General features: G+C 41.1%; 1 protein-coding gene across 9 annotated transcripts in view; it reads left to right on the top strand.

Annotated features, from left to right (window-relative positions):
* Positions 1–12,331, top strand: part of si:dkey-240h12.4 (death-associated protein kinase 2) — a 54,719-nt gene extending 42,388 nt beyond the window's left edge. For 8 of the 9 annotated variants that reach the window (XM_035182391.2, XM_035182390.2, XM_035182394.2 and 5 more), the window contains 2 exons: positions 9,020–9,106; positions 10,950–12,331. In XM_035182391.2, the coding sequence (XP_035038282.1) occupies positions 9,020–9,106; positions 10,950–11,030 (168 nt within the window). In that variant the 3' untranslated portion in view covers positions 11,031–12,331. Of the gene's footprint in view, positions 1–850; positions 895–9,019; positions 9,107–10,949 lie in introns of all 9 variants that reach the window. The other variant, XR_004698738.2, reaches the window with a different exon arrangement.
* Positions 12,332–15,719: the final 3,388 nt, after the last annotated feature.

Genomic DNA, 15,719 nt, shown 5'->3' with positions numbered 1-15,719 from the left:
AAAATGACTCGTCAACATTTTGTGCTCAGTACAACACGAGACGTGACGCTCACAGTCAGGACTCAGTGTTAAAATGACCGGAGCGAAACGCGGACATGATCCAACACCATTGATTTATAACTAAACACATGATAATAAGTTTGTCACCTAAATCGTCCCAATAAAAAATGGAACAAATAAATGTGAACTAGTTCATTTTTTGAATCGTGAACTTAGTTAAATATTTTAAGAATGAACTATGAACGTGAACTAGTTCATTTTAAGTGTGAACTGGCACAACACTGCATACCTGTGTGAGCAGCTTTTCTCTGTGCTGAAGATGTTTATCTGTTCAATTCTGATGGGGGATGGGGTGGCACATATCCCGTATTTTCCAGATTTATACTTTTTTTTTTCTATTTCTATTTTCGTATTGTTTTCGTCCACTGTTAAAACCTTTGATTCCATATGGCCCAGCTTAATACATCACCAGCTTAAGTAGGGGCAGATATTACATTTGTTAGTCTGAATTGTTATGGCCTGAGTAATCCAATCAAACGTAGTAAGGTCTTACATTTACAGCATCTTGAAGCTCATATAATATATTTGCAAGAAACTCACTTGAGAAATATGGATAATCCCAGGTTGAAATGTGGCTGGGTCGAACAAGTTTATCTGTCTTCCTTTTCCAGTAGATTGACGGGTGTGCTAAACTTTTACATAAAGCTTTTCCCTTTGTTCATGTTAAAACAAACTCTGATCCGACTGGCAGGTTTATGATGTTAAGGTAATCCTCGCAAATGCATATGCTCCTAATTGGGATGATGAAGCCTTTTTTAGACGGGTCTTTTCATTGTTCATCCTTCTCTAGACCGCTCTTCCTCTACTTCAGCTGCTCAATCCAAGTCAGCCAAGGTAATGTAAAGCCTTTATGGATGAGTTTAATGTGGTCGATCCTTGGAGCTCTTCTAATCCTGTTAAAATACATTTTTTTGCACGTTCACCGCACTTTCACTCACATCGATTTCTTTTTGGTTGACAACAGGCTGCTTTCATCTGTCTCTAGTTGTAAAGATGATCCAATTGTCTCATGAGACCACGCTTCAGTCTCTATGAATATCTACTTTCAGAAGTTTATTAATACTCGGCCACCTTGGCGTCTGAACACACATTTACTGCTAGAGGAGGATTTCGTCAGTTTTTGGGTTAATAAAACTCCAGATGTAACAGCTTCCATGTTGTGGGAAACGATGAAGGCTTTTATAAGGGGGGAGATTATTTAATATGTGGCACATAAAAAGAAACTTAACAGAAGTAGAATTTAGCTAAGTTATTGCAACGTATAGCTCACTTGGACTCTTTGTTTGCAACCTCAAAGTTGCAGACAGAATATGATCTTATCTTGTCACAATATACTGTAGATTGAGATTTTTTTTGTTTTTTACTTTACTTTTTGGATTTGGGGCAAATTTCATTTCCTGGATTAAATTATTATATGCGTCTCCGAAGGCCTCGGTTAGGACTAATAGTACTAATTCAGAATACTTCCGTTTATATTGCTCCACTAGGCAAGGCTGCCTGTTAAGCCCTCTCTTATTTGCTATAGTAATGGAGCCTTTGTCAATTGCTTTACAGTCCCACCCTGATCTATGTGGCATTATTAGAAATGGTGTAGAGCTAAAGGCTGCCCTTTATGCGGGTGATCTTCTGTTGCTTGTGTCTGATTTATCATGCTCCATTCCTGCAGCGCTCTCAGTTCTAGACTCATTTAGTAAGATTTCTGGAAATAAATTTAATCTCAGCAAAAGTGAGATATTTGCTGTTAACAGACATGCCAAAGAGTATCCACTCAACAGCTTGCCATTTAAGACCTCTAACTGTGGCTTTCTTTATCTTGGAATATTTGTGGCTGACACATTAAACAACCTTTATAGGAAAAAATTTGTTTCTTTGCTCACGCAGATTAAACAAGATTTCGAGCGATTGTCCCTAACCCTAACCCTGCTGCTAGAATCAACACTATCAACATAAATATTTCCCCACGTTTTCTATATCTGTTTCAGTGCATACCAATCTTTCTTCCTCTTTCTTTTTTCTGCAAAGTAGATAGTCTTATTATGGAGTTTGTTTGGAATAAGAAGACTCCTAGATTGCGATGTCAGATTTTACAGAGGCCCAAAGCACTGGGTGGAAAGGCGCTACCAAACATTTAGTTTTATCATTGGGCAAAAAATATTAAAAACTTGAACTATTGGCTATGATATGAGGATATTGAGGCCCCTCCATCATGGTTGGTTATGGAGGCAAACTCTGCTCATCCGGTAACATTGAAAGCCTTATTGCACTCGCCTCTTCTTTCTTCTATCTCTAGTTTCACTGAAAATGTGATTGTGGCCCCTGTCTTAAAATTTGGTTTCAATTTAGATGCTCTCTATTAGGGCACCACTAGAGGCAAATCATATCTTTCCCCCCTTCTTACTGGATAATGCCTTTTCTATCTAGGCTAGGTTTTTGCATCTTTTCAACAACTAGTTGACAATTTTTCACTCCCTAAAGGAAATTTATACAGGTACCTTCAAATTCGTAATTTTATCCACAGTTCATTTCCAAATTTTCCTGCCATTCCTAACATTTCAGCTCTTGATATCTTTTTGGAACCTCTTCCGTCACTGTAGGGGGCGATCTCTATTATTTATTCAAACATACAAAACCTCTGTTCAGGCTCCTCTAATGTCGTCAAAATTACGTGGGAGACAGATTTGGTTGAAATAAATCGGAATGATGTGTGGGGGGAGATCTTACGGAGGGTACACAGGTCATCTATTTGCGCTAAACACAGTTTTACTCAGTGCAGGAGTCTAAAGATTCAAAAACCAAGGATATGGTAATTGATGTTATCCAATTATTTATTGATAGCGAAGCAATTTCACATTTTTTGTCATGGTTTTTGTGGTCATGTTTTCTGTCAGTGTGTTATAATTTTGAATTGTGTCTGGATGGATGCCTCCTTCTTTTTTGGCAGCAAAACAAATCTACCTATGGGTACAAATAAAGTAACCTAACCTGACCTAACTGTTTAATTTGCCGCATTACTACAGTCAAAATGGAAATTCCACTTATTTTCCATGATCCCTGTTAATCCATCTCTGGGCTGGTTCTCCTCTCTGAACTCAACCATCAGCACATTTAACAGGAAAAACTAAAGGCCCAGGATGAAAATAACCACACTCCAAAAACCCAAACAATATGATGTTTCAACATACGAAATTTATACCATTACATCCTCTCCCACCAACTTCAGTATAACCAGCACTGGAGAAATAACTCTAATTCCTCCTGGCATGATATAAAACAGATCATCTGTAAGGACCTACCGATTCAGTATATTGCACTTGTAGATAAAGTAGTCAAAACCCACAGAAACTTCAAATTTAACACCATAAGTACCACCCTCACTTTCTTGATGGAAAACAAAAAATGTACTTACTTTTCCTTCCACTCTTACCCCTATCTGGCATTACCTTACGTCCACAATCAACAAGGAACCAATTAACTTCCCTGTATGGAAACAGAAAGATATAATTACTCTGGAGCACCTTTTGAGTGACAGCTCATCGCCTTTGACCATCTCAAACAAACATATAACTTGCCCCTTCACTGTCAAAACCAGTACATACAGCTGAAAGAAACTATTAAAAAAATGATATCCACAACTTCAACAATTTCACTTGCTTCTATAACTATGTTCTCTATTATGTCAATACTATCTCTCCTCCCTACATATTCCATATGTATGGGGGCAGCAGAACTGGCTTACTCTTTAAGACACATCACCTGTGGTGGCCGTTTCGATTCCTGTATTTCCATGGTAGCAAGCAGTCAGATGTCAATCTGAGTCAAGCTGTGAATGTAAAGTGTGTGTGTGTTTTGACAGTGTTGTCCGCTAACCTCGTGGGTAAGAAAGCTGGTCTACGGGCAGGACCTAGCCTCCTGCATGATATGTTTTATCCTACCAGCTAGAGTAAGGGAAGCTAGGGCTCTAGCGGTTTCTCACAAATGGCCAGCCACTTTCATTGGGTAGCCTCAATAGAAAATGAATCAGCCGAAAGTAGTGGTGTGTAATGACCAGGTGGTGTCTCAATCTATTCCTCATCTGGGTATCGCTGTCAGGAAGGGGTTGGCAATACCCTCTCTTGTGGCTGCCCATATAGCCCCATCCACTACCCAGCTCCCGATCTCCCCCACGTGGACCGAGAGGTACGCTCCATGTCAGATGCATCTGATAGGGGGAATGTTGACGTTCTGGTATCTGATTCAAATGCCAGAGACCTCCCCCGAGGTCAGGTGTGCATTGAGTCAAATCAGGTTGATGAGGAGTAGGTGCAGCCACCTCCCCTCTGTCACCAGCTTCACCGATTACTCGGGCTGCTCCTGCATTAGAGATTGAAATGCTAGCAGAGCAAGATTAGGGGCCCTCCCGCTTTGATGATGATGTGCCACTTCTCCCTGATTTAGAGGAACTGGTACAGAGACAGTTTGCCAATCCATCAGAAGCTCTTCGTTGTTCGGGTCTATGTAGACAACTAGCATGCAGCGGGCTGGCTGTTGACCACGACCTCCCATGGATCAGGCCTGAGGGCCCCTGTTATCCCCCACCAAGTTAGTCTTGGGGAAGCCAAGCTGCACAAGCAGGAATACTGAGGCCCTATCCCAATTCACCCCTAACCCATACCCCTTTGTTTTGCACGTGGCCATCTAGTCCTTCAAACACCTCTTCAACCATAGTGTATTCAGGACCCTCTTAAAAAGAAAGGGGTAGGCTGAAACTCCTGAATGTTTTATGAATGGATAAAGAAATTCAAGATCGCGACCATTGCGGCTTATGTTTTTTTTATGTGAGTAGAAAATCTTGCAAAATAACAATGACATTTTTTTTTAAATCCAGCAGAATGTCTTAAGTTAAATCCAGTAGCAAATGAAAATGTAATTAAATTAAGTGTTTCAGGAAAATCACGCTATCAAAACAAGCAGGTGTCTGAGTGAGAGTAACAAGTAATATTTGTTACTCCCGTATCCTGTATATAAAGTTTGAAAAAAACGTCCTCGCTCATGTTATAACATTTCAGTGCAGGGCAGACGTTTATGGACAGAACTAACACACTGAACAACTATGTATTGATCAATAGATCAATCTGTACTATCTGTCCTGCAGTTGTCAGATGTGTCAACGGTTGTTAACATAATACAATTAGTTGATGATGTTCGTCACTGTAACAACATTGGTTGGCTGCTGATGACGTAGTGAGTGCTGTCCCAATTCCAAGGGGAAGATTTTCTAGCCCCAGTCCTTGTGGCTCCCTTTGGAGAGGGACACTCCCAGCAAGGGGCACTTCATATCTAGGGGTAGAGTTAAGAGAGTGGAACTGGGACAGGACATTAGATAAGGGATGGTATGCTCAACAGACTGCATGGTGCTGTGGCAATCCAGGTACCACTGCTTACCACTGGGGCTATTTTAAGCTTTTATCAGTGCCAGCTGGCCAAGCAGCTGAAAGACAGGGGCTCCGACCTGGCTGCTGAGGTACAGCAGGTGTCCCCCCTTCTAGCAAGGCTGATAAAGGAGCAAGTGCTGGCAACGGTCAGGGCTTTGGCCTCCCTCTGGCTGTCTCAGGTGGTGCCATTTGCCATGTTTGGGCCAAATGCAGACAAAATGCTCCAGCAAGCCCAGGACTCCCACCTGTGTGCTCGGGAGATATCTTGGACAGCACATCTTGACAGTCCCACAGACTGGGCCATCCCAGTAGCGCCTGTGGCTTCTGGTACCCAAGGGTTCATTTGGACCAACTGGGGTGGTAGGGCAAAACGCGGTCAACAGAGAGGGCGAGGCCGGGGGCCATCCAATGCTTCCCCACAGTCCGGAAAGTTCAGAAAACCCAGCCCCCCTTCGCTGCCTCTCGGGACAACACTGGTCACAGGAGACTCTTGGGGTGGACCCCTGGGTGGTTTCCAGCATGACTCAGTTATTGTCTGCAGTTTCAGCGCCCGTCTTCGACTGATAAGGTCACTCACTTTTTCAGTGGTAGCAGACACTCATCGCAAGGGGGTTCTGGCGCCAGCAATATACACTTTTCTGACCAAAAAGCCCAACATACAGGTGTCAATCAGCAGGCTGGGTTCTATTCACAGTACTTCCTCACTCCCAAGAAAGATGGGAGACTGATTTTTTATTATAGAGGGCTCAACAAGTTCTTGATAACCCTACGTTGCAAGTTGTTGACTGTGCCGGAGAAGGAACTCTTTCCCTAACTCCTGGAAGACAGGTCAACCTCAGTGCTTGCTTGTCCTAGTTCTGTCTGGGGAGTCCTGTAACCTGGAAATTGTGTCTTTGCCTTTTGGGGTTGATGGCAGCCACAGTGCATGTGGTGGCACCTTGGCGCCAGATTTATTTAGGCGCATGGGTGATAACTTTAGTTGTGCTGACAACTAATTTTAACTCAACTGCCATTCTAAGCTCCCGCAGCTGGGCATGCTTGGTTCCTTTCTGGTGTCTTACAGAGTCACTGTATATATGGAATATGTAGGGTGGAGAGCAAGTCTTGACAGATGGTTACATGTGTAACCCAGGTTCTTTGAGTTGAGAGACTCAGGAACGCATTCCAATAAAGGGTAATTGAAGCAACCACGCACGGGTGGTGCTTATGAAGCCACCTCGGTCCACATGGGGAGATTGGGAGCTGGGTCATGGATTGGGCGGTATGGGCAGCCACAGGGGAGGGTATTGCCAACCCCTTCCTGACAGCGATACCCAGATAAGGAATAGATTGAGACATCACCTGGTCATTCCACACCAATACTCTCGGCTGCTTCATTTTCTGTTGAGGCTACCCAATGAAAGTGGCCGGCCATTTGCGAGAAACAGCTAGAAACCTAGCTTCCCTCACTCTAGCTGGTAGAATAAAACAATTAATGCAGGAGGCTAGATCCTGGTTGGCCGGCAAAAAGCCATGCCTTCGCCAGCTTGTGTTTTAAAGGCAGTGCAACACTCCAGAGAGGGGCCTGTAGACCAGCTCTCTAACCCACAAGGTGAGTGGACAACACTGTCAAAACCCACACACAATTTACATTCACAGCTCAACTGAGTTTGACATCTGACTGTCTGCTACCGTGGAAATCAGAGGAATTGAAGCGGCCACCACAGGTGATGTGTCTTAAAGAGTAATCCACGTCAGCTGCCGGCTTGGGGTCAGTCCCCCGTAAATATGGAATGTGTAGGGTTACACATGCAACCATCTGTAACTCCAACCCAAAAAACTACTTTCACAGATTTATAAACTATTGTCTTACCATGACAATATAGTTTCAATACCAATAGACAAATGGAAATTCCGACTTGCAAATACACCATTAAGACTTCGACTGGCAAACTATATGTTATAACCCTAACACTTTCTCTGTCATTAAATTCCAAAATTACACCGAGCACCTCTCACAAGATGTTTCACATGGGAGTCAAAGACAGCAACACCTGCACAAACTGTCCCATTTCCACAACCATTTCCATGCATTCTGGCTCTGCACACTAGTCCGGCAAATTTGGACAGATGTCATGGGAGAGCTGTCCAAGATCCTTAATCTAAGCATCCCCATCTCTCCTTCCATCTTCCTTTTAGGCGATCTCTCCTCTCTCACAGCATCCCAAAACTTTCATCTTATTAGCGCTTAACATTGCCAAAAACTATCCTACTCAACTGGAAAGACAGTCTCCGAACCCACCACCCCCGCTCCCGTAAAGTCTACGTTACTCCGTATTGACACTCCATTGTGAAACTCCGTACTGTAACTTGGGACGTTACTCCTACATTGGCCGACTGTCCTGCTAAAACTTGAACAAACATGAGGACGGTGTAACTTACCGTTCAGAAACATCCTGTTATAACCGACTGTGAATATGTGGCTGGTCTTCCATAGCGGTATCCAAACATAAAAACGTGTCTTTCAGCTGTGTTTACCAGAGTGAATGCGCCAGAATGAGACCGGTGATAAGACTGGTCGCGTGTCACTCAAAGTTCAGTCGGCCAATCAGAGGAGGGGCTCAAGAGGCAGGTGAAAACAGCCTGTTCTGTCTGTAGCTCCAGAGAGAGGCAGAAGAGAGGACATGGAAATACACATTGCAGCAGTTTTTTCGACTTTAAACCACTGATATATCATCTTAGGGTCACCAATACCTCAAATTAAGACCCAGAAAGGTGTAAAATATGGGACCTCTAAGTAAATGCCTCTGTGTTGTAAATAATTAAAAGATTAAAATATTCACCACTCTGTCTAATCATTAAGAGTTTCTGGCTGTATCTGAAATTGGCTTGCATATCCCAATAACCGTTCATCTTAACACTTGACATGTGTATTGTCAATTGCCAAAGGAAGTGCAGGGTTGAATTTGATGCAATTTGACAGGCTATACTTATTTATTAATTATTTTTTTAAGAAACAGGCGACCAGCAATATATAGCAGTGCTGGCTGGGCCTCATCAATATAAGTAATGTCGATCAAAACTATTGCGTGTTCACAATGGGCACGTCCACGAAAAGGGAAAAAACTGATTCTCCAGTTTGGGGATCTGCGTGCTGGGTTGAGGTTCACCAAACTTTGAGTTAACAGGTGAACAGCATTTTGTGCACAACTTCAGGGGTCTGCTGACTCAGACCGGCAGCCGGTCTTTACCTGCCATGGCTTGATTATTGTAGGTCACTTTTACAGTTTCAGAAAGACAGCTTGAGAACACACATTGCACATGTACATATGAATTTTACATTACAAAATATTTAACCTGTTTTTAGTTCCTCAAAATCTAGCTACATACGTACCAGCTTCATGTCCTATTTAGAAAACAAGTTAAATAGAAACGTTAGATATCACAAAGTTGGTCTTTGTCAGCTCCATCCAAGTACTTTCCTTGAACATTAAAGCATTCTGGTTGGTTGTACGACTAGCTGACAAGCTGTATTGACATTCTCTCCTCACTCCCCTACTCCACTCTAGATGTCCTATAACATGGTGCTAATGTGTAACCGGCTCATCCAGCTTAAAGTGCTGTGTAAGGGCAGCTCAGATCCAGATCCACTACAGGTAAGATCACTTCACTTAACTAAGATAAAAACAAAAATCCACATGTGATTTGTTTTTTATATTTCTTAAAACATGGCAAGAAATTGTAATCTGAATTTTAAATAGATCTTCATCAGATTAACAATGTTGGTACATTGGTCACCAATGGTCAAACTATTAAACACTCATATTTTCAAGGCTATGACCTTCATAACATAACTGTGTACCTAAGGTATATAGTAATGTAGGTTCTGACTATAGGTTTGTTATGACCTGTTTCTGCGTATCTGCGCCTCTCTCTGCATGGTCCTGAATAAAACAAAAAATCAGGAGTGTTCAATGAAATTTAGGAGCACAGTGGGAAAATAAACAAAATTTACTATTTACTTTTTATTTCATACATATTTATACAACGTGTGTGTGTGTGTGCGTGTGCGTGTGCGATAATCAAACGATATGTTGGATTCTAGTCCTTTTGTCTAAATTCTGGCAACATTATTCGATGAGCCCTTTGATGCAGACTTCTTATACTTATATACATTTCACCTTCATAGGCTCATAAAACCTGTAAATCTAGGCTTAACTACAACACAAGAGTGTATAAAGTATTATGGATAATCAGGTGTAAGGAGTTTATGATGTGCAGCAACTTTATGTAAATATGGTAAATACTGTCTTGTTGAAAACAAGATGAACATTGTAAAATCGAATCCATCATACCGTTGAGCCTTTAAGACTCATTGGCCTTGATTGAAGTAGCTATGACAGGGGTCTCAACCCACAATAATGTACAGTATGGCATCGTAGGGTGTCTGAGGGCAGAAAACCTTGAGAAACAATTTAACTTTATAAAACATGATTTGGAGGATCTGACATGACAACTTAATACTGTTTCTAGAGGATGTCACACTAACATGATCACTAAGATTACAGACAGACAGCTTTCATAACCTTAACCAGCACACTGTGTTGGTGTAAATCATGTTTCTTGCACACTGTGTTTGTTGAACAGGGGGTTTTAAGTTCTCAATTGGCCTTTTACTTTTTTTCGCTTCAGTCAAATTTTGTATTAGAGTTTGTGTGGCGGAGAGAAGAAAATCTGTGTTGGAACAGGAGCAGATCAAAAAGAGGCTGCTTTACCTTCGATTTCTCATACACAGACGCAAGCCAATCTGCAGGCTTTACAGGCTGTAGAAACATTTTAAAGCCATAGCCAATAGTTGAATAGTCCAATCATAGGGCATCAAAACTTTTTATCCACGAAACTCTTTGGTGACTGGCTTGTCGGCCGACTTTTTCTCTGACAGTTTCAAATTAGAAGCACTCTGGCCTTTCTTATAGTCTTATGGTTGTAATCTGTACTCGCACACTGTGCTCCTAAATTATTTTTGCACACATCTTTTTTGGGGGGCAAATGCAAGTTAAATACTTGCAATGTGACCCGGCCACATCTGCTTGGCACTGCTACATTTGAGGCTTTATTTCTGTTATTTCCTCTCCAAAGTTAAAGTTAGTACAACTTTGAAAACACTTCCCCACAAATAATTGAAAACTATTCTGACAATGGCAACAGAACCAACACAGAATATGGCACAGAACCCAACTAGTACAACATATATTAAACTTCTACTAGTCCATAAGCAGGAGGATTAGTGGCAATACACACATTGCCCTCAGCCACTTTGTAAGCACGCATCAGATCAAAATCCCACTGTAAATGGTAAATGGTCTGTATTTATATCCGGCTTTTCTAGTCTTGATGACCCTCAAAGCGCTTTACAGTGCAGTTTTTTGCCATTCACCCATTCACACACATATGTGAGTGAGTACTGTAATGAGTACTGTAATGATCAATTTTTTTCAGAGACAATGTGAAAGCGACGTGGAAGACACAGAGAGCAAGCCTGCCTCTATGCTGCGTCGAAGACTCAGCAGCAGCTCATAGAGCTGAGCAGAGAGAGGCAGCAGAACAGCAGAGAGGTTAAGGATGGAAGAAAAAGTTTTTCTCTTACTCTGTTCTAGTGAAATGGACAATTGCATGTTTCCAAGCATTAAACAGTTTTTTAGAAGTGAGCAAGACCTTGTCTGACGAGTATTTCTTTGTGAAAGACCTTCAGGAAAATAGACTGTAAACACTGTTAATATGTGGTTTTAATGATGCTTGTTTAAGGGTGTATTTGGATTTTTACTGATTTTGGGAAACTCTTTGATTAAACATTCTGCACGAAAAAGCTATGGCTAGATATATATATTGTATTATTTACTAGATTTTAGATTTTTTTTTATTAAATCCAATATATGTATCCCATATAGATGCAAATGTTTATTTTATTATAGATTTTTTTTGTATTAGTAGTACTTATTATATTTATATATACTGTATATATTATTGTTTTTTGGCGAGTCATCGAATTTCGAAATCTCGAGAAAATACAACTTTCAATCGAAAAGTCCCTAACATGACATCTACCAAATGTGATGTCAATTGAATAAAATCTGTGGGAGGAGTAGGAATTTGTGGCATATGTGAAAATGCCAACAATCAAGCCAAATTTGCATGTTCAATCCAAAATGGTGAAGAGGGCAAGAAGATTTTTTTTGTGCGCCAAATTTCAATTCTCAAAAGTAAATGAATTGGAAGACCCTTTGTGAAAAGTTGTAGGGGGAGCTTTCAAGCCAGTTTTAGACACACTTTCCTGAGCGCATACTGTCAATATATGAACATTGTCACCAGACCTGATGCACCTGCGAACTTTTGTGAGTTTTCAAGCATCTGTAGTAACGTTACAACTACTTCCTGTTTGTTGGCGTTCCATAGAAGGTCAATCCATCGCCAGTCAACATAAAGGCTTAAGTGTCAAAACATGGCATCACCAATGTCTCAAGACTTCCCTGAAGTATTTTGAGGTGGATTGTAATGGAAAATTATACCAATGTAATATATTATATATTATCTCTGTTCATGTATACCATTTCTGCCAAGATGACATCAGAGCCACAAATCTGAGACTGTGCTCGTCTCCCCCACCAAGACATCGAAGAGGCCTACAGTCTGTCTTATCTCCTGGGATTTAACTTTTCACTCGGTTCACAAACACACACACACACACATCTCACCCCTTCACCAAATCTGCATAAAAGCACATGCCTGGGAATGTTTCTTTGTCATTCCCTCTGCAGGTTGCTCTTCGCATGCTGTATGATTGTCTGACCTTCCTTGCAAGGAATAAAGTATACTTAAAAGACTATTATTCTCAGATCTCTTTATTTCTGAAGTCTCAACAGGTCAAATTTCCACGACAAACTCAAATGAAAAAGCTAAGCGTAGCATGTCAAACTATAAAACATGGTAATTCCTGTCACAGGTCTTTAAGCTGTGACTATTATATTGGTATAAAGACGAATTCAAGACGGGACCTTATCACACAAATGAAGATTGTTGCGGAATGGATAATGTACACTGAAATTACAACAATTTCCTGTTTCACAGTGAAACATTGTAATTTTATGCCACGCTACGGACATGGCCTCTGACAAGAACTCACAAACTCAAAGTCTATCTGATTAATCCTCTTTGAGTTCATTAAAGTACAATGCATGGAAATGGCAAAAAACAAGGAAAAATTGGACATTGCATTAAAAATGGCCAACCTCCTGTTAAGTTTATGGTATGGGTCCAAGAGGCTTTTTTGTAAGGCTGTACATGTAAAACCTAACCCTACCGATTATCATACATGTTGAAATTCAAAGCCATACCACAGACACGCCCCCTCTGACAAAAACTCAGGAAGAACACAACTTTTCATCATCAAGTCGTTTAGATTGGACTGACCAAATTTTAAGTTGATCTGATTAATTCTCTAGCTGGAATTTGTGAAAATATGATGTTCATGAATCACCAAAAGTGACCACTTAATCCAAAATGACTGACCGCCTGTTGGGTTTGGAATATGGGTCCTGAGACCTGTCCTCACACTTGTTTGTACATCTGGGCAGGACAGCAGAGAGGTCAGAATATATAGAGAAAGGATTTAATCAGATCCACTTTAATACAAGGAATTCCTCTGAAAAGACAGAGAAAGGTATTGGAAAAAATTTACAGGGTGTTGTTAAATCTCTGTCAGAATTGTCAGAGAGAGATAAAAGAAAAAATAGAAGACTTGCAAAATTCTCAACGAAACAGACATATACATACACACTTATATATATATATATACGCAAGGTTAAGACTGACGCTGAGGAAGTTTTTAACGAGAAACGGGATGGCAAAGATATCCAAACCTGAAACGAGATACCAGACGAGGACCACTGAGTCAGACGTGACGCAGAGGCTGAAAGAGTTCAACACCTGATAAAAGCTAAGTGAAGGAAACTAAAAAAGGAAATGTGACGTGTGTGTGTGTGTGTTTGTGTGTGTGTGTGAGCCGGTGGTTGTGTGTGCCGGGGACTCAGGTTGCTTCCTTCTTCTCCCCAGCGGTTCGAGCAAGGACGAGACCCAGAAGATCCAGGACTGAGGAAACAGCGCAACATCAACACGGGATCCCCACAGTGGTCGCCCCCCATGACCTAAGTAGAACACTCCCCTTCCCAAACTATTTTATTACCGCACAGCGACATTAAAGAGCAATCAATTGTGTGGATAAAGTGAAGCTGGTTGATATCTACCGGGTACATTTGAGTGATTTTTAGCTACTTTTATATCCATTTTTAAAACCTTTTTTGATGTGTTCATTGAGTTTTTATTATTTTGTGTTTCATTTATTTTAGCTTAACACCTTTTGTTTTTAGTCTGGATCTTTTATTGACATTGAATAAATAGTTTTCAATGACCTCCTTCGGTGCTTCCTTTCTTAACAGTGGAATTCACTTTTTGTTGCTGGTATCAAATTAAGAGAACCTCACACACTTGTGTGACATGCATGAATGCGTGCGATTAAAACCCCAGAACACCTGATGGCACTAAGGTACACAATTGAAGATATGTCCCAAACATCCGCTTGTGGTTGCAAACATCGGCTAACATCAACTGGTGTTTGGCATCTTAATAAGTGCGGTAGACCTTCAAACATTCTCCATCTAGTCCTATTTTCTAAAATATACAGAACTGAGCCATCAATGTTATGAGGAACTCCTGGGCCTCTGTCATGTCACAATGTCATCAAAGATATAGCATAACATATTTTAGAGTCCTAACTCCAAATGATAATTTATTAGCACTAGTAGTTAAAGGCTAACTGCCTTTTGTGGTTCTGTGGGCTCTTATAGTTGCTGCTCTTTTAGCTGCTGACATGAAGTTTATCACAAAATTAGATAAATATTGCAAGTACAGTGGAAACCACCACAGGGATCACGTTTGTGCGGGCCAAATTGACTATAAATGGTTGATTACTATAACCGAATTGCGTGTATGATCGTCTCAGACCTTGATGGAAAGGTAACCGTTTTTTAAGTTAACATATTGCAACCTTGTGTATGTGTGCCGTCGCACACACACACTTAATTCTCTCTCTTTTTCTCTCTTGCACGGACTCGCAGACACACACACCGACAAAGCTGGCGTCTCTGACGCGCAACAGTTTAAATTTGTTTGAAATGACCACCACAACATCAACATTGATCACCACATATTGATAGATACTTTTCTTAAATGAATAAAATCTTCATGTCATTCTTCATATCTACCCGCATTCATGCACTAATTTAGCTCGTCCTGACGTTTATTCTTTCTTCCTCTCGCACGCACGCAATCACACACAAACAGTATCATCTGACACATTGTAAACTCAGACTGGGTAAAAACAACAGAATTTGTACACTAAGGGCAACGTATGGAGAGCTGGAGGAGATGGTGGGGCGTGTTCTATTTGGCCCGTTTTGGCTGGCAGTGCGCAGCGCGAAATAATTGAGACACAGAGAGGAGCAGTAATTTTCTGACTCCTCCTCACCTTCAAGGCCCTTAATAATATGACACCATTATACCTTAAAGAGCTGATAGTACCATATAACCCACTACAGCAGGGGTCTTCAACGTTTTTCAGGCCAGGGACCCCCAAACTGATGGAGAGATGGAGCAGGGACCCCCTACCATATATATTGTATAAAATTGTGTTTTATATTAAACTGGGCCGAGTGCCATGTATAAACATAGCTACCCTGTTATTGTGCATTCAATACTAAGCTATTCAAATAATACACAGGTTCATATATTCATGTTTTTATTATTGTGTGTCGCTGAATGTGTGCATTACTGACTGAAAGATAACGTCTTCTGCCTCCATTTATAAAATAAAAAATTTCGCGACCCCCCTGCAGTACCTCGTCAGGCTTACTTGTTGTCCCTAAAGTCTCTAAAAGTAGAGTAGGAGCCAGAGCTTTCAGCATCAAGCTCCTCTCCTGTGGAATCATCTCCCACTTTCAGTTCGGGAGGCAGACACCATCTGTACGTTTAAGAGTAGGCTTAAAACCTTCCTTTACGATAAAGCTTATAGTTAGAGCTGGTCCAGGCTTGTCTTGGACCTGCTCTCAGTTATGCTGCTATAGGTCTAGAAGGTCGGGGGACACATGACACACGGAGCTTCTCTTTCCAGCTTCTCCTTCCTCTTCTCAATCCTTATCACATCAAAGAAATGAATGT

This window comes from Hippoglossus stenolepis, chromosome 17 (genome assembly GCF_022539355.2).
Source record: "Hippoglossus stenolepis isolate QCI-W04-F060 chromosome 17, HSTE1.2, whole genome shotgun sequence".
Classification (NCBI taxonomy): domain Eukaryota; kingdom Metazoa; phylum Chordata; class Actinopteri; order Pleuronectiformes; family Pleuronectidae; genus Hippoglossus; species Hippoglossus stenolepis.
This window is presented reverse-complemented; position numbering and strand designations above follow the sequence as displayed.